This window comes from Caretta caretta, chromosome 1 (genome assembly GCF_965140235.1).
Source record: "Caretta caretta isolate rCarCar2 chromosome 1, rCarCar1.hap1, whole genome shotgun sequence".
Classification (NCBI taxonomy): Eukaryota; Metazoa; Chordata; order Testudines; family Cheloniidae; genus Caretta; species Caretta caretta.
In genome coordinates this window covers 154,990,267-155,009,051 of record NC_134206.1, presented here as the reverse complement: position 1 = coordinate 155,009,051, position 18,785 = coordinate 154,990,267, and the positions used below count along the sequence as shown (strand labels likewise).

The window sequence follows — 18,785 nt, the reverse complement described above, 5'->3', positions numbered from 1 at the left end:
GCGGGGCTGTCTGTAGGCAAGGACTGGCCTGTCTCCCAAGACTTGTGAGAGTGTTGGGTCATCCTTTAGGATAGGTTGTAGATCCTTAATAATGCGTTGGAGGGGTTTTAGTTGGGGGCTGAAGGTGACCGCTAGTGGCGTTCTGTTATTTTCTTTGTTAGGCCTGTCCTGTAGTAGGTAACTTCTGGGAACTCTTCTGGCTCTATCAATCTGTTTCTTTACTTCTGCAGGTGGGTATTGTAGTTGTAAGAAAGCTTGACAGAGATCTTGTAGGTGTTTGTCTCTGTCTGAGGGGTTGGAGCAAATGCGGTTGTATCGCAGAGCTTGGCTGTAGACGATGGATCGTGTGGTGTGGTCAGGGTGAAAGCTGGAGGCATGCAGGTAGGAATAGCGGTCAGTAGGTTTCCGGTATAGGGTGGTGTTTATGTGGCCATTGTTTATTAGCACTGTAGTGTCCAGGAAGTGGATCTCTTGTGTGGACTGGACCAGGCTGAGGTTGGTGGTGGGATGGAAATTGTTGAAATCATGGTGGAATTCCTCAAGGGCTTCTTTTCCATGGGTCCAGATGATGAAGATGTCATCAATATAGCGCAAGTAGAGTAGGGGCTTTAGGGGACGAGAGCTGAGGAAGCGTTGTTCTAAATCAGCCATAAACAACGCTTCCTCAGCTCTCGTCCCCTAAAGCCCCTACTCTACTTGCGCTATATTGATGACATCTTCATCATCTGGACCCATGGAAAAGAAGCCCTTGAGGAATTCCACCATGATTTCAACAATTTCCATCCCACCACCAACCTCAGCCTGGTCCAGTCCACACAAGAGATCCACTTCCTGGACACTACAGTGCTAATAAACAATGGCCACATAAACACCACCCTATACCGGAAACCTACTGACCGCTATTCCTACCTGCATGCCTCCAGCTTTCACCCTGACCACACCACACGATCCATCGTCTACAGCCAAGCTCTGCGATACAACCGCATTTGCTCCAACCCCTCAGACAGAGACAAACACCTACAAGATCTCTGTCAAGCTTTCTTACAACTACAATACCCACCTGCAGAAGTAAAGAAACAGATTGATAGAGCCAGAAGAGTTCCCAGAAGTTACCTACTACAGGACAGGCCTAACAAAGAAAATAACAGAACGCCACTAGCGGTCACCTTCAGCCCCCAACTAAAACCCCTCCAACGCATTATTAAGGATCTACAACCTATCCTAAAGGATGACCCAACACTCTCACAAGTCTTGGGAGACAGGCCAGTCCTTGCCTACAGACAGCCCCGCAACCTGAAGCAAATACTCACCAACAACCACATACCACACAAAAGAACCACTAACCCAGGAACTTATCCTTGCAACAAAGCCCGTTGCCAATTGTGCCCACATATCTATTCAGGGGACACCATCACAGGGCCTAATAACATCAGCCACACTATCAGAGGCTCGTTCACCTGCACATCCACCAATGTGATATATGCCATCATGTGCCAGCAATGCCCCTCTGCCATGTACATTGGTCAAACTGGACAGTCTCTACGTAAAAGAATAAATGGACACAAATCAGATGTCAAGAATTATAACATTCATAAACCAGTCGGAGAACACTTCAATCTCTCTGGTCACGCAATCACAGACATGAAGGTCGCTATCTTAAAACAAAAAAACTTCAAATCCAGACTCCAGCGAGAAACTGCTGAATTGGAATTCATTTGCAAATTGGATACTATTAATTTAGGCTTAAATAGAGACTGGGAGTGGCTAAGTCATTATGCAAGGTAGCCTGTTTCCTCTTGTTTTTTCCTACCCCCCCCCCCCAGATGTTCTGGTTTAACTTGGATTTAAACCTGGAGAGTGGTCAGTTTAGATGAGCTATTACCAGCAGGAGAGTGAGTTTGTGTGTGTATGGGGGTGGGGGGGATGTGAGAAAACCTTGATCTATGCAGGAAATAGCCCGACTTGATTATGTAAAGAGTTGTCACTTTGGATGGGCTAGCACCAGCAGGAGAGTGAATTTGTGTGGGGGGGTGGAGGGTGAGAAAACCTGGATTTGTGCTGGAAATGGCCCACCTGTTGATCACTTTAGATAAGCTATTACCAGCAGGACAGTGGGGTGGGAGGAGGTATTGTTTCATGATTTCTGTGTGTATATAAAGTCTGCTGCAGTTTCCACGGTAAACATCTGATGAAGTGAGCTGTGGCTCACGAAAGCTCATGCACAAATAAATTGGTTAGTCTCTAAGGTGCCACAAGTACTCCTTTTCTTTTTGCGAATACAGACTAACACGGCTGTTCCTCTGAAACCTGCCTTTTTATGAGTGTCACACTGAGTGGGATTTGATGGCTAATGGGCCTGGTGGGACTAAGCATTTCGTTTTACTGCTGGCACATTCAGCAGCTTTTAGTAGTGTCATGCTTATCCCTGTAACTGTGTTTCTAACCCATTTAATTTTTTAACTTCCGTAGTTGCATGATAGTCTAAAATGAAAGTGAACTCAAAGTTGTTAAAGGACAAAGAAATCCCATATTGCTAATATTCAATTGAGTGTTCTTTTTAAAATTTACCTACTTCCATGGACGACTCTTGGGTACCTGTAGAACCCTCACCTGCCAGATGCCCCATTTTGGCCAAGTATTTTAAAAAACAGTCCTGAACAACCTGAGCTGCCAGAGGTTTCACTTTAAACCCTGGTTTCCTGCCATTGTTATGGAGATGAGGAACACCTCTGATTGCTTCTTCCCTCCCTTCCTCAGCCTAATGCTTTTTTGGCTTCTCCACTGAATTAAACTGTAATAACGTGCAGCACCAGATTTCCTCTCTTGCAAACCATAACAGTTCCATGCATGGAGAAGCAATGGAGTAGGGCTGAGGAGGGAGCGGAGGTAAGAATGAGGAGGTATGCAGCTGTGAAGGAGCAAGTCGCAGGCAAGGGCTATGTGCAGCAGCAAAGAGTAGAGAGGACCCCCTGTGGGTGGCTAAAGAGCATTGAGTGCCTTTCCCTGCTGTAAGAAAAGGAGTACTTGTGGCACCTTAGAGACTAACCAATTTATTTGAGCATAAGCTTTCGGAAGCTACAGCTCACTTCATCGGATGCATACTGTGGAAATTGCAGAAGACATTATATACACAGAGACCATGAAACAATACCTCTTCCCACCCCACTCTCCTGCTGGTAATAGCTTATCTAAAGTGATCACTCTCCTTACAATGTGTATGATAATCAAGTTGGGCCATTTCCAGCACAAATCCAGGTTTTCTTACCTTCCCCCCCCCCCCCCCCCCAAAAAAAACCACACACACAAACTCACTCTCCTGCTGGTAATAGCTTATCCAAAGTGACCACTCTCCTTACAATGTGCATGAAAATCAAGGTGGGCCATTTCCAGCACAAATCCAGGTTTTCTCACCCCCCCACCCCCATACACACACAAACTCACTCTCCTGCTGGCAATAGCTCATCCAAACTGACCACTCTCCTTACAATGTGTATGATAATCAAGATGGGCCATTTCCAGCATAAATCCAAGTTTAACCAGAACGTTGGGGGGGGGGGGGGAGGGGTTAGGAAAAAACAAGGGGAAATAGGCTACCTTGCATAATGACTTAGCCACTCCCAGTCTCTATTTAAGCCTAAATTAGTAGTATCCAATTTGCAAATGAATTCCAATTCAGCAGTTTCTCGCTGGAGTCTGGATTTAAAGTTTTTTTGTTGTAAGATAGTGACCTTCATGTCTGTAATTGCGTGACCAGAGAGATTGAAGTCCGACTGGTTTAGGAATGTTATAATTCTTGACATCTGATTTGTGTCCATTTATTCTTTTGCGTAGAGACTGTCCAGTTTGACCAATGTACATGGCAGAGGGGCATTGCTGGCACATGATGGCATGTATCACATTGGCAGATGTGCAGGTGAACGAGCCTCTGATAGTGTGGCTGATGTTATTAGGCCCTGTGACGGTGTCCCCTGAATAGATATGTGGACACAGTTGGCAACGGGCTTTGTTGCAAGGATAGGTTTCTGGGTTAGTGGTTCTGTTGTGTGGTATGTGGTTGTTGGTGAGTATTTGCTGCAAGTTGCGGGGCTGTCTGTAGGCAAGGACTGGCCTGTCTCCCAAGATTTGTGAGAGTGTTCGGTCATCCTTCAGGATAGGTTGTAGATCCTTAATAATGCGTTGGAGGGGTTTTAGTTGGGGGCTGAAGGTGACGGCTAGTGGCGTTCTGTTATTTTCTTTGTTAGGCCTGTCCTGTAGTAGGTGACTTCTGGGAACTCTTCTGGCTCTATCAATCTGTTTCTTCACTTCCGCAGGTGGGTACTGTAGTTGTAAGAATGCTTGATAGAGATCTTGTAGGTGTTTGTCTCTGTCTGAGGGGTTGGAGCAAATGCGGTTGTATCGCAGAGCTTGGCTGTAGACGATGGATCGTGTGGTGTGGTCAGGGTGAAAGCTGGAGGCATGTAGGTAGGAATAGCGGTCAGTAGGTTTCCGGTATAGGGTGGTGTTTTTGTGACCATTGTTTATTAGCACTGTAGTGTCCAGGAAGTGGATCTCTTGTGTGAACTGGACCAGGCTGAGGTTGATGGTGGGATGGAAATTGTTGAAATCATGGTGGAATTCCTCAAGGGCTTCTTTTCCATGGGTCCAGATGATGAAGATGTCATCAATATAGCGCAAGTAGAGTAGGGGCATTAGGGGACGAGAGTTGAGGAAGCGTTGTTCTAAATCAGCCATAAAAATGTTGGCATACTGTGGGGCCATGCGGGTACCCATAGCAGTGCCGCTGATCTGAAGGTATACATTGTCCCCAAATGTGACTTTGTCCTTACCCATAACTATTTTACAAAGTTCAGCCACCAGGTTAGCCGTGACATTATCGGGGATAGTGTTCTTGACGGCTTGTAATCCATCTTTGTGTGGAATGTTGGTGTAGAGGGCTTCTACATCCATAGTGGCCAGGATGGTGTTATCAGGAAGATCACCGATGGATTGTAGTTTCCTCAGGAAGTCAGTGGTGTCTCGAAGGTAGCTGGGAGTGCTGGTAGCGTAGGGCCTGAGGAGGGAGTCTACATAGCCAGACAATCCTGCTGTCAGGGTGCCAATGCCTGAGGTGATGGGGTGCCCAGGATTTCCAGGTTTATGGATCTTGGGTAGTAGATAGAATATCCCAGGTCGGGGTTCCAGGGGTGTGTCTGTGCAGATTTGATCTTGTGCTTTTTCAGGAAGTTTCTTGAGCAAATACTGTAGTTGCTTTTGGTAACTCTTGATTATCAATTTGGTAACTTGATTATCATACACATTGTAAGGAGAGTGATCACTTTAGATAAGCTGTTACTAGCAGGAGAGTGGGGTGGGAGGAGGTATTGTTTCAGGGTCTCTGTGTATATAATGTCTTCTGCAGTTTCCACAGTATGCATCCGATGAAGTGAGCTGTAGCTCACGAAAGCTTATGCTCAAATAAATTGGTTAGTCTCTAAGGTGCCACAAGTACTCCTTTTCTTTTTGTGAATACAGACTTACACGGCTGTTACTCTGAAACCTTTCCCTGCTGTAGCACTGAACATTTTACTGCCTTTTCCACTTGATAGATCTGCTATGGTTCTCAGCACCAAGCTTGCCCTCTAACAAGCCATAGTAGGTCTGTCTGTCAGGTAAAGAAAAGTGCTCCTGTCCCCTGCCTACTTATTTACTAATGTGTTCATCCTGGCACGCTCTGCTCCCTGTAGCCCATGCTGGGCTTAGTAGGCTTCAACAGTCATTGACTCCTGCTCCTTTCTTCTGTGCCAGGAGGCCCATAGCAGAGAAATGTTCTCCATCTGCTTCCTTGATACCTGAAAAAAAATTGTCAGATACTGTCATATCTTTGTTATACTTCACACTTTTTTCCCCAAAATTCTATGATGCTGGTAGTTTTACAGGATTAACTAATGCAGAAAATTAGGAATATGTAAGTGTTGAAACTAAGCTATGCAGACACAAAAACATTAGACTTGTGGGGAAAAAAAATATTCCAAAATAAATTATTCATGTTGAGAATTCTAAGCAAACTACAACTGAATATACTGTGAAAACTATCTAGAATACTGATGTTTATCCTCTTTTAAATTTATGCAAGTTTGGCAATGATCTGTGTGAGGTTTAACAGTAATTTAAGGGATTTAAACTCTGTTTTGTGTAATACATAATACAATCTTAACTATGGAGCTGTTGGGATGGTCTCAGCAACTACTTAACAGCACACAATAACATTATGCAACAGTTTAGAACAAGAAATAAATTTTAAAATATATTGTGTTCAGTTGAAACAATAGAATTTGGAAGACAAGAAAGCAGTTATTCAGACTATAATTTAGCCAGGCTATTGGGTCTAAATTCCTTTCTTAGGCCTGGTCTACACTAGAAAATTAAGTTGGCATAACTGCGTCGCTCAGGGTGTGAAAAATCTACACTCCCTAGTGGTGTAGTTAAGCCGACTCAGGTCCCCATGTACACAGTTGTAGGTCAACAGAAGAACCACTACCTCTTGGGGAGGTGGATTACCTGCACCAGTGGGAGAACCCCTCCCGTCAGCATAGGTCTGAACTGGAGTGTTACAGTGGCACAGCTGTGCCCTTGTAGTCCTTTAATTGTAGACAAGTCTTAGAATCTTTAAGGACCACAGTGGGTAAGGACACTAATTTTACTTGTTCGAAAATCAGCAGCACTTAACACTCTGCTTGGCATTAGTTAAGTGTGGGGCAAGAGTGCCACCTAATGAATCAAAGTTATAGGGAAAGGGCTTGTTTTAAGCGTAGGTAACATAGGCAAGGTAGCCTGAGGCACCAAATAAGCAAAATGACAAGCAACATAGGTTGCTTCCGTTTGCAACTTTCTATGAAAAGAGCTTCAGGCAGATTTACACTGACTAGTATTAGTCAGTTTTTATCTGTATCAAGTTCTTTATGCTGAAAGTTAACTGCAAAGACAAAGCAATAATTCTAGTCAGTTTCTTTTTGCAGTCAGCTCTGCCAGTAAGGCCTTTGAATCATGCAGAAATTGATATTTGCCTTTGAGGTAAAGGCTATAAAGGTTTATGTCCTGGAAGGGGCTACAGAAAAAAACTGATCAGAATCATAGAATCCTCTGTGGTGGAGTTTAAACTTGATTTAGAATGAGAGAAGAAGCCAGCAGAGGGGCTCCAAGGAGGCTGACATGATCAGAGTGTTGGGAAAGAAAAATAAGTTTTAAAATTGAATGTATTTGAGCTGTACAATAAGAGACAAGGAGTCTGGAAAGGAGAAGGTTATAGTTCTCTAAGTGAGAAATGATAGCATGCAAGAGTTTTAGCAGTGAGCGTGATAAAGTAGCAAATTTGGGAGCTATAGGAGGAGAAACTTATGTACTTCTGTGCAAGTCTAGATATGAGAAATGAAGGAGGTGAGTAGAGTTAAAAATGACCCAGAGCTTGACCAGGAAGGTGATGGAGTTGTAAAAAAGAGAAAGTGAAAATAGAAACAGGAGATGTTTTAAAAGAAGACAAGATGCTTAGTTTGACTTAGAATAGAATATCAGGTTGGAAGGGACCTCAGGAGGTCATCTAGTCCAACCCCCTGCTCAAAGCAGGACCAATCCCCAATCTTTGCCCCAGATCCCCAAATGGCCCCCCCAAGGATTGAACTCACAACCCTGGGTTTAGCAGGCCAATGCTCAAACCACTGAGCTATCCCTCCACCAAACTTTTAACTTGAGAAAATGGTGTGATGTCCAAAAAAATATAAATGAGAAAGGAAGTGATACGAGATGGGACCAGAGGGGCCAAGTTCAGGAGGGGAGATGAACAGTTGAGTTGTCAGCAAAAGGTGGTAACTGAAACCGTGGGCATAGATTTTTGTAAAAATCTGTTTGAGCGATAAGGCAAGTCAGTTGGAATTGGGAGTGGAACTCATAAGTTCTGGGCTCCTAGTTCTGGGCTCATTTTTCTAGACCTTGTAGCTTCATAAAATCTTTGTTCAGTCTTTTGGATTCTTTAAATGTACACACAGTATTACACATATAAATAAAAGAAACATACTTCATAGTTCGCTGAATAGCCAAAGCCTCCGTAGACTGAGCAGAAAACCTAACAGCAGAGTCAGCTGTGGATGTGCCCCCGTGTTCTAAAACTGTAGACACCAAAGAAATTCTATTATGTGTACTGAAATGTGTGTATGTATATGTGTGTGCACACGCACAAAATAAACCTTTACATTGAAATTCTCCCTGATCTCGATTGATTGGAATTTAAATGTAGCTCTATTCTAATCATAGAATCATAGGACTGGAAGGGACCCCGAGAGGTCATCTAGTCCAGTCTGCTGCACTCAGGACAGGACTAAGTATTATCTAGACCATCCCTGACAGGTGTTTATCTAACCTGTTCTTAAAAATCTCCAGTGAAGGAGATTCCACAACCTCCCTAGGCAATTTATTCTGTGCTTAACCACCCTGACAGTTAGGAAGTTTTCCCTAATGTCCAACCTAAACCTCCCTTGCTGCAATTTAGGCCCATTGCTTCTTGTCCTATCAGAGGTTAAGAACAACAATGTTTCTCCCTCCTCCTTGTAACAACCTTTTATGTACTTGTGTAATCTGACACTTCTCAGTGAATTATTTGCTGTTGCCGCTTTGGAAGACTGTCCTTTGGAGAACTGCATATGTGTTGACGTGAACATAAGGTCTGCCAAAAAGTGGCTCTAAATCCCCACCATGTTGTAATAAAGTGAATTGATTGACAAGTATTGGAAAGACTTGTTGTTTCCCTAGAAGATATTATTTTATAATGTGGTGTCTTTTCATTAATATGCCCTTTAAATGTGCATGATATATTGGGTTCTGTGAGAGGTCAAAGTGCTAAACAGGTGGGATAATCACAGAATTTGTGGAACCAAGATCAGAACTTGTGATGAATCCTGTGGTCATCCATTGGATGTCTATAAATAAAAGGTATTGTTTACTTCTTAATGTAGAGTTCTTGAGGCTGTGACTGTCCCTTCCTCTGTTTTGTAGGAAGGCTGTCAACTAAGTCATTTTAATATAACCTCTTTTCTATCATAATACTTTTGACTTACAAAATTTTATGTAAAATTGATTCTGGCAGTAGTGCATATTCTGTGTTGTGATGGTCATGCAGTCAAATAATAGCTTACTTAGCTTATTTTACGGTTTTAACTATCCAACCCTAAATTTTAAATTGACTCAATTTCAGAGACTAACGTTCAAAATATTTGTCGTTACTTGGGTGCTTGCCTAACTTTGTCACTGAGTATAGACTCCAGTGAAATAAGTATGTGATACATTTCTCCTGCTTGAGACAAATACCATGTGCAATTTGCAAAGAAGTGTGAGAAACTTTTAAATAAAAACAGTTCCTTGCTAAGTGGGTGTAGATTTTAGAATTTATTACCTCAGTGTACGTGGTGTCTCTGCTCATAAGAACTGCATGGAAGCTGATAATTTGTCACTTTGCTACAAGAAGATCCTATTACTATATTGCTCTCTCAAATACAGTGGAAGATCCAAAAGTTTCTTCACTTGTTTAGCACTTTTCATACAGTTACTTAATTCAATTTCTAATTTAGAAACACAAGATTAAGATAAATTGCAGATAGGGTTGCCAACTTTCTAATTACACAAAACCGAACACTCTTGCCCTGCTCACTACATTTTTCCCTCCCTCGGTGGCTCGCTCTCTCCCACGCTCACTCACTTTCACTGGGCTGGGGCAGGAGGTTGGGGTGCGGGAGGGGGTGAGGGCTCTTAACTGCGGGTCCAGGCTTCGGGATGGGGCCAGAAATGAGGGGTTCAGGGTGCAGGAGGAGGCTCCAGGCTGGGACAGGGAGTTGGAGGGGGTGAGAGCTCCAGCTGGAACTGTGGGCTCTGGGGTGGGGCTGGGGATGAGGGATTTTGGGTGCAGGAGGGGGCACAAGGTTGGGGCAGGGGATTGGGGCACAGGCTTACCTCAGGTGGCTCCCAGTCAGCGGTTCAGTGGGGCTAAGGCAGGCTCCCTCCCTATCCTGGCTCCGTGCAGCACACTGGAAGCGGACATCAGGTCCGGCTCCTAGGTTGGGGTGCCAGGAGTCTAGGTGTGCTGCTCTCTCCCACAGGCACTGCCCCCCCAGCTCCCACTGGCTGCGGTTCCCAGCCAATGGGAGTGCGGAGCCGGTGCTCGGGGTGGGAGCAGCTCATGGAGCCCTGTGGCTCCCCGCCTAGCAGTTGGACCTGCTGGCCATTTCTGGGGCACAGCGTGGTACCAGGACAGATAGGGACTAGCCCGCCTTAGCCTGCAGCACCGCTGACCGGACTTTTAACGGCCTGGTCGGCGGTGCTGACTGGAGTCGCCAGGGTACCTTTTCGACCGGGGGTTCTGGTCGAAAACCAGTCACCTGGCAACCCAAGCAGAGTATCAAAGCTGTTAACGCCTATGGAATGAAAGACTTGAGAGGCAATTGCAACAAGTGTCTTAGGGAAATGTCCTAGGATGAACTACTAAAAGCTAGTAGCCTGATCTTCAAAGGAGCTGAACATCTGTAGTCTCCATTGACTTCATTGGGATTTACGTGGGCTCATCACTTCCGAAAATCAGGTCGCTGATTTATTGCTTGTGGTGCTGATGATCCACAGACAAGCCTGTAGCTGAGCAAATCAGTGCATATCAGATTTGTACATGATAGAAAGCCTTTGTATTCTTTTGCTGATATAAACTTGGCATTACAAAGGAAATGAAAACAACTGAAGGAGTTCAGCTTTGGGATCTCAAGGGTGAAAAGCTCAGATCCAGGCTGAATTTAGATGGTGCAGCAGTGAATATGGGCTCCTCAAATGGAGTCCAGGCCAAGTTTAGATCACAACTCTATTATTGTGCAGTGCCCCAACCACTGCCTGGAGCTTGCTATTTTGTATCCTTGAAAGGATTTTCATTAACTTAAATCATAACATTTGAAACTCTTTCAAAATAAATTCAAATGTTTTCGGTCCCAAAAGATGGCAACTTCAAGCCAAGATTTACCCAATTCCTTGAAAACATTAGTTAATCCACAAACTCTGTCAAGTCTGATGATCAGATGCTTTTTTTTATCCTAAGACCAGTTAGGTCAGGGGTGGGCAACTACAGCCTGTGGGCCACATCCGGCCCGCCAGCCATTTTAATATGGCCGTCAAGCTCCCACTCGGGAGCAGAGTCAGGGGCTTGCCCTGCTGCAGAGCTCCAGCTGGGGGGCAGGGTTGGGGGGCCACTCCGCGTGGCTCCCAGAAGCAGTGGCATGTCCCTCTTCAGACTCCTATGCATAGGGGCAGCCAGGGTCTTCCACTCTGTATGCTGGCGCCACCCTTGCAGCTCTTATTGGCCGGGAACTGCTGCCAATGGGAGCTGCAGGAGCTACACCTGTGGACGGGGAAGCACACAGAAGAACCTCTTGGCAGTGCCTCCGTGTAGGAGCCAGAGGGGGGACATGCTGCTGCTTCCCGGAGTTGCTTGAGGTAAGCACCACCCTGAGCCTGCACCCCTAAGCCAACCCCCTGCCCCAGCCTTGATCCCCCTCCCACCCTCCGAAATCCTCAGTCCCAGCCCGGAGCACCCTCCTGCACCCCAAACCCCTCATCCCCAGACCCGCCACAGCCCTGATCCCCCTCCTCCCAAACCCCTCGGTCCCAGCCCAGAGCACCCTCCTACCCCCAAACCCTTCATCCGCAGCCCTCACCACACCTCACCCCTGCACCCCAGCCCGGAACCCCCTCCCACACCCTGAACTCCTCATTTCTGGCCCCTACCCCAGAGCCCACAGCCCTAGCCAGAGCCCTCATCCCCTCCCGCACCCCAACCTCAATTTTGTGAGCATTCATGGCCCGCCTTACAATTTCCATACCCAGATGTAGCCCTCCAGCGAAAAAGTTTGCCCCGGTTAGGTAGTGGTGTGAAGGCCTCTGTTTTGACTTTATCTGAGTTGTGCAAAGTGGGAAAAAGAAGCACAATATACTTTTCATTGTTTCATCATGCACTAATACGACTTCCCTTGTAGGCTCTATGTTGTCTCTAGTGATAGAGTTTAGTTAATGTATTTTGTGAACTTGAACTTTTACCTCAAAATGCTGCCAAGTAGTTTATCAATTTGACTTTTACTATTGACGATTCTAGTAGAAAATCAAGCTAGCATGCTGTGTCCGTTGTGGTTAGATTAATTTTAACGGGCATTCTGCAGAATCGTGTTGCAAAGCAATTGAGTGAAGGGAGAGGTAGAGTAAAAATCTAGGACCATAAAATCTAGAATCAGCTATAAAAGCTTTTGAGATGAAAAGGGAGGAGATTAGTTAGAAACAACTGTCTGAAGCAAAATGATCACTTAGTTAAAACTATCTAAAAATACTAATAATTCACTATACAATTTGGTATAATTTTCATTGCTTATATAGAGTTATATAGTATTGTTCATTGATAGATCTGAAAGCACATTATAAAGGTGAATAACTATAAAAATCTTTATTTCACAGCTGGGGAAACCAAGGTGTTGAGAGTTTCAGGCCAAAATTTAAAGAAGGGTTCCTTCATTTTGGGGTTCCCAAACTGAGATATGCTGACAACCTACAGCCCCTACTGACATCAGTTGAATTTGTGAGTGCTTAGCACCTTGTGGGTATCAAAGTGGAGATTCAAAAATTAACTTAATGTATTTGAAAATTTGAGAGATTATTATTTGCCCTCAGTCATTCCAGTGAGCCAGTGGGAGAGCTCAGAATGAATCCAGGTCTCCTGACGCCCAGATCAGGCACATTAGGGTGACCAGATCGTAAGTAAGAAAAATCAGGACAGGTGGTGGAGGGTAATAGGCACCTATGTAAGAAAAAGCCCCAAATATCTGGACTGTCCCTATAAAACTGGGACATCTGGTCACCCTAGGGCACATTTTCCGAAGAGATCTGCAGAATTGAGGAAGGCACATTCTGTAGAATTTAATAAAAGTTTTTGCAGAATTCCTATCCCCTATTATTAGCATTCATTACTGTTCCATAGGAATAAAAAAAAAGTGACACTGAGTCAGGATTACAAGTCTAAAATACAATCCCACAGTCTGAAATGAATCCTGCTTGAGGTTATAATTTAGTGTATACTAAATGTAAAATAAGCAAATATAATGCCTCTTAAATGTATTCATGGATTTGGCAAATTCATGCGTACATGTATTGTCTTCACAAAAGTATTTCACAATGTAATTGTTGTAGCTGGCTGAATGATCCTTTACTTAACTAGTTGATTTTCAGTTTTCCTCTGTACCTTCACTGTTAACGTTTTACACAATATTTTGATCTTTTCTTTGTGTATTTGTGATTTGCATGTATTGCTATGCAGTGTGTTCATTCCTATACCAGTGATTGTTTCTTTTTTGGATGAGTAGAAATAATTGAATATTTGGAAAAAGGAAAGTGAACTTTAATAGTAATAATATTGTACTCTATTTTGTTAGCATAAGCCTATTTTATTATAAATTACATTTTTAGCTGTGTGATTGGTTTTTTTCCTAAAAAAGTATTTATTAATGGTCAGAGTACACCTCAGATTTTGAAATTAGAAACATTTGTGTTCACAATATATTTTTATTATTCATTCTTATGAATACATAATTCCTACTCTAACACTCGGCATATTTATAATTGAGGGCTTTAAAGGTAAGTTTTGTAATGATAGTTTTGTAGGTGGGAGGCTTAAAACTGAGTGCACCATATTTATATAGTATTTTTGCATAAGTTTGTTCTATTGTCTTAGACATATTTTGTTTTTACAGTCATTACATGAGACAGATACTGGAAGCTCTACGTTACTGTCATGATAATAACATAATTCACAGGGATGTGAAGGTAAGTCTTTTATCATTTCCACAATAAACATATCCTGCCTACTTCGAAAGCTCTCTGTAATTTAGGGTAAAATGGGTGTTTGTATGCAGGAGAAACATAATTGGTGCTAGCAACATTGATACTTCAAGGAAAATCTCTTGATTTTTGTCAGCATAAAAATATTTAATAATTCTTTATTCACATGTTATATATGTATGTGACTGTAATTTAATTTGAAAGTTATTATATGACTTCCGAGTCCTGAATATTCATATAATTTCTGCTTATGAATTTCGTTAAAGAAAATTTGAGATTTACTAAATTGTATAAATTAAACTGAAATTGGTAGAAGATTTAATTACTTCATCTTTGTGACTCTGTTCAGCAAAAACTAAATCTCCAGAGATGTTCGTGCTTAAATGAAATGTCTGTTATATTACCTTTTTTTAAGCTAGCCAACTAATTTAAAATACTCTTCTAAACATTTCCCCAGTTATCAATAGATCCTTTACATGTGCACACATTATTTGGAAAAGTAGAATTTTTCATTTTTAAAAATAATTTATGTATATAATCAAAATTCCATGTTTTCCATGTTCATTAATCTAATCTTCTGGAGTGAGTTTTGGTCAGTTCCTGTTGCCTAGTCAAGGAGGGCCCTGATTCTGATAAAAGACTCTGGTCATGAATGGTAAATAATAACTTATTGGTTGCTATTCACATAAACAGTTGTGTTAGTGAGAAATTTTTAACAGGAAACCTTTTTTGCGAATTTCATTTTTAAGATGGATATTTCCACCAGTCTTCCCTAATAGGTTGTTTCCATCCATACTGAGACAATGGGCAGTTCAAGCACTTTGATGTGAACATAGAACTGTAAGCCATCACATTCTGCTTCATGACAGAAACTTCTTTCCAAACCTATGTAGATAAAACACATGAGTTCAGGAACTGTATACTTGTTTACCCTTTGTGTAACATACAAACTGTTAAGGCAAGCAACTTTGAGAGTCAACACAGAAAAAAAAATAGCTGCATCTATGTAGAACTACATAGCTCTTCAGATATTGAGCATGGTTTGGTGTGGTGGTGGTAAGTCATACAAAAAATTCTCAGGTAAGACATGTTTGACTGTTTCACTTCATTAACACCCTCTTTCTGTACTGGTGAGGAGAACTGAGGAGTGAAGGAAGGGAAAGGGAGGATAAGGAGAAGAAATAATGAGCAAAATGTGAAGGGATATCATCCAAACCTGTTTGTTTCTTATTGAAGGATCCCCATGTGGAACACCTGTTTTTTCTGAAGGATTCATCTTCAAAGGATTAGAACATAGAGTTTATTATAATACTTAGTCCTGCCGTGAGTGCAGGGCACTGGACTAGAAGACCTCTCAAGATCCCTTCCAGTCCAATGACGCAGCTAGGTGGACGGAAGAATGCTTCCGTCATTTGGGGACATGGAGCTCCTGCAGCATTGGAAAAACCCCTTCCAGTGCTGTAAACTGAATCTACACTACTACAAGATTATGCTAGTATAGCTCAGCACCACAGCTGTGTCACTGTAATTAGTTCAGTGGCCTAGGTTGGGAGGCTCTTTGGAATTATGGGATAAGCCTGTTAACTGGATGCCTTTGCTAAAATGCTGGACACTGAAATAACTGACAACTAACTAGTATCTGTTTGGTTTCAGAGTTTTATAAAAAAACTAATTGAAATGAATGGGACTGTTCAAACCTCTCATAGCTACTTTTATATGATATGCAGACTCACAAAAACAACACTGGATCAGTTTTCACTGACTCCATTCATGTTTTCAGTTATCTAGAAACAAAAAAGCTTATATTCCACAGAAAAGGAAAGGGCAAGAGGTGGCATCTCTGCCACAGAATTGTGAAATTCCTGGGACTCTGGTGATATCCTTTTAAAGCCAGAATAAGTCATTCATATATATGTGTGGTGGTGGTGATTAAAGTCAATAAAAAAAAAAGAAAGACTAGCCATTGTGTATAACATTAACCTCACCTTTAAGTGTCCAAAGTATAGTGATCTGCTCTCTTTGTTTCCATGACAGAACTGTTAGTTTTTAGTATTCAGGGGGGAAATCTTGACATAAAAAATTATGAAGCACTGAGGGCCAGATTCAGTAAAATAACCATTTTCCATGTCATCTAGCTTTAAAAATATCAAAATCAAGCAGTGCTTTTATTGAATCTGGTCCTGTGTGTTACAGTATATCAATCAGATTGCATGGCTGGTTGAACATTTCTAGCGTTCCCATCTGCCAGTGAATGTAATTTACACTTTACCCAAAAGTTCTTCAAGAAGCTATTGTGGAAATATAGTAATTTCATGTTCAGGGGTAGAATCCTGTCATAGATTTAAAACATCTAAGAAAATAAAAAATAAATGAACCACTCTCTTCAATGCGGAGTAGTTAAAAGTGAGGTGTTCCTAAGATTGTTACTAACATATGCAGTGTGTTACCTGTTCACCATCTTCTACATTTATAAAATAAAGTTAAGTGGCAAGATTTGTCAGCAACGCACAATTATCTAATTAGTAAAATCTATGGAGGAGAGTAAAGAACTGCAGAATGATCAAATAAACTGAGTGACTAGGCAATGCAGTTTCCAATAAAGTCACCATAGACAGGTATAATTAACTGGAATAAATAATTTAAACTGATTTTGCATACTGAGTTCTCAGTTAACTGCAATACCTCAGGATAGAGCTCTAGGTGTCACTATACAGATAATGTTTTTAAAGGAAGCTAGCAGTCTAAATGACCAATGTCCATTTTACCTGAATAGATTGAGTAAATGTTGTCTGTAAAGTGGAATGAAGCGCATTTGATTTTTGGTAAATAAAATATTAAATAATTTAGGATTACCAGTGCTCTATCCACTTTGCACTTTTTAAAGTTTGTAGGTATTGGATTACAACTCACTCAGTAAAACCTGTTGTACACTTGAAACTTATACTGGTATAACTGTTGGGTAGGGGTATGATTTAAAAAATAACACCTTATATAGGCATACTGGTACAAGCCCTAGAGTGGATGCAGTTATACCAGTATAGTTATTCCCTATTACTGTGTGAAAATAACTGTGCTGATATAAAGTGCCTTTTTACCATAGGCATAATTTGACTGCTATATTTCAGGGGGCAGGCAGCATGCATGCTCACCAAAGCCAGTTCCCCTTGCTCACTTGTTCTCTTCCCCTGCCTGGAATGTACCTGGGCTGCCGGTGCTGGGGGAGGGCACGGGCCAGCTTAACGGGAGAGCCCAAACTGCTGCTGTCCGCTGTGGCCACCTGAGTGTGGGAGTTGCGGCCACTCTGGCACCAGCTGTTGCAGTGATGCTGCCTTACTGTTGCCTTCAGGTGCTGCTGTAGCCATCTTCCTGCTGGGGCTGCTGCTGTTGTCGCTGCCAAGGGGAGATTGCATCCTGGGATCATAGAATCATAGAATATCAGGGTTGGAAGGGACCACAGGAGGTCATCTAGTCCAACCCCCTGCTCAAAGCAGGACCAATCCCCAATTAAATCATCCCAGCCAGAGCTTTGTCAAGCCTGACCTTAAAAACTTCTAAGGAAGGAGATTCTACCACCTCCCTAGGTAACGCATTGCAGTGTTCCACCACCCTCCTAGTGAAAAAGTTTTTCCTAATATCCAACCTAAACCTCCCCCACTGCAACTTGAGACCATTACTCCTTGTCCTGTCCTCTTCTACCACTGAGAATAGTCTAGAACCATCCTCTCTGGAACCCCCTTTCAGGTAGTTGAAAGCAGCTATCAAATCCCCCCTCATTCTTCTCTTTTGCAGACTAAACAATCCCAGTTCCCTCAGCCTCTCCTCATAAGTCATGTGTTCCAGACCCCTAATCATTTTTGTTGCCCTTCGCTGGACTCTCTCCAAGCCACTTCTCCCCACCACCCCGCTTTTTCTCTCCACTGTCCCTGCCCTAGCCCCATTCCCCTATCCTCTTCTCTTCCCCCTGCCCATCTCCCTTCCCCACTTTCTCTTCCTCCACCCCACCCCCTTCCCCCCCCAGGCACTCACCATTCTACAGGAAACAGGATGGTGGCCATGAAGGATACCCATAGAAGGCAATGACAATGGATACTAGGAGCTGGCGGGAGGCGGCATCCAATTACAGAGGCAGTGACCTGGAGTGGCCACTCTCGACAGAAGAAGCAGCTCTGTCCTTCCCTTTCTGCTCCCCACCCGGCCCTGGCTGTTGGGGAGAGGGGCCGAGCGAGCCAGAAACATGCTGGCAGGAGGCACAGCGTGGAAGGGCAGAGCCCGCAGCGGGATGAGCGGAGCAGCTCAGCGCTCACAGAAATCAGAGAAGGGAAGTCACATGCACCCCTCGTGCCTCACTTCTGTTTGGGGGGGCAATGCTGTATCCACTGGCACCACTTTAACTATATTGATATAGTTAAAGCAATACAGTTTTCTAGTGTAGACAGGGCCTAACAGTTACAAAGCCTCTTATGCATCCCACGTGAGATTCTGGGTTATGCCTCTAATAGATGCAGCAGTGAACTTGTGGCCCAGAGGGAGTATAGGGCTAAAGTAGCTTCAAGGCACTTTTGTACCTTCCTGATTCTGGCCTGTTCTGGGGGCTGAAGTGCCCCTACCATAACTTACCCCCAAGGGTGTCTAAATTATGGAAGCTTGTTTCCAGCTTCCTATAAGCAAGAGTGCTACCCAGAATCTCTGCAGTGCTATGTGCCGCACCCCAACCTCAATGCATCCCTCCTGCCTCCAGCCACATCCCCTATTCCAAGAGGTAAGAGTGGGTCCTCAAAAAATAGGCTGTGGCTGTCTTCCTCATTTCATGCAGTGAGGGGATATCACCAAATGCAGATAACATCAAGAGAGTATGTGCTGGGGTATCACCTTGAGCATGAATCAGTCACTGGAGGCTTCAGGCATTTAAG

At 43.2% G+C, this 18,785-nt stretch overlaps 1 protein-coding gene across 12 annotated transcripts in view; it reads left to right on the top strand.

Moving 5' to 3' along the window:
• Positions 1-18,785, top strand: part of CASK (calcium/calmodulin dependent serine protein kinase) — a 438,390-nt gene that overhangs the window by 197,446 nt on the left and 222,159 nt on the right. For all 12 annotated transcript variants that reach the window (XM_048864731.2, XM_048864713.2, XM_048864695.2 and 9 more), the window contains exon 5: positions 13,788-13,860. In XM_048864731.2, coding sequence (XP_048720688.1) covers positions 13,788-13,860 — 73 coding nt within the window. The remainder of the gene's footprint in view (positions 1-13,787; positions 13,861-18,785) is intronic.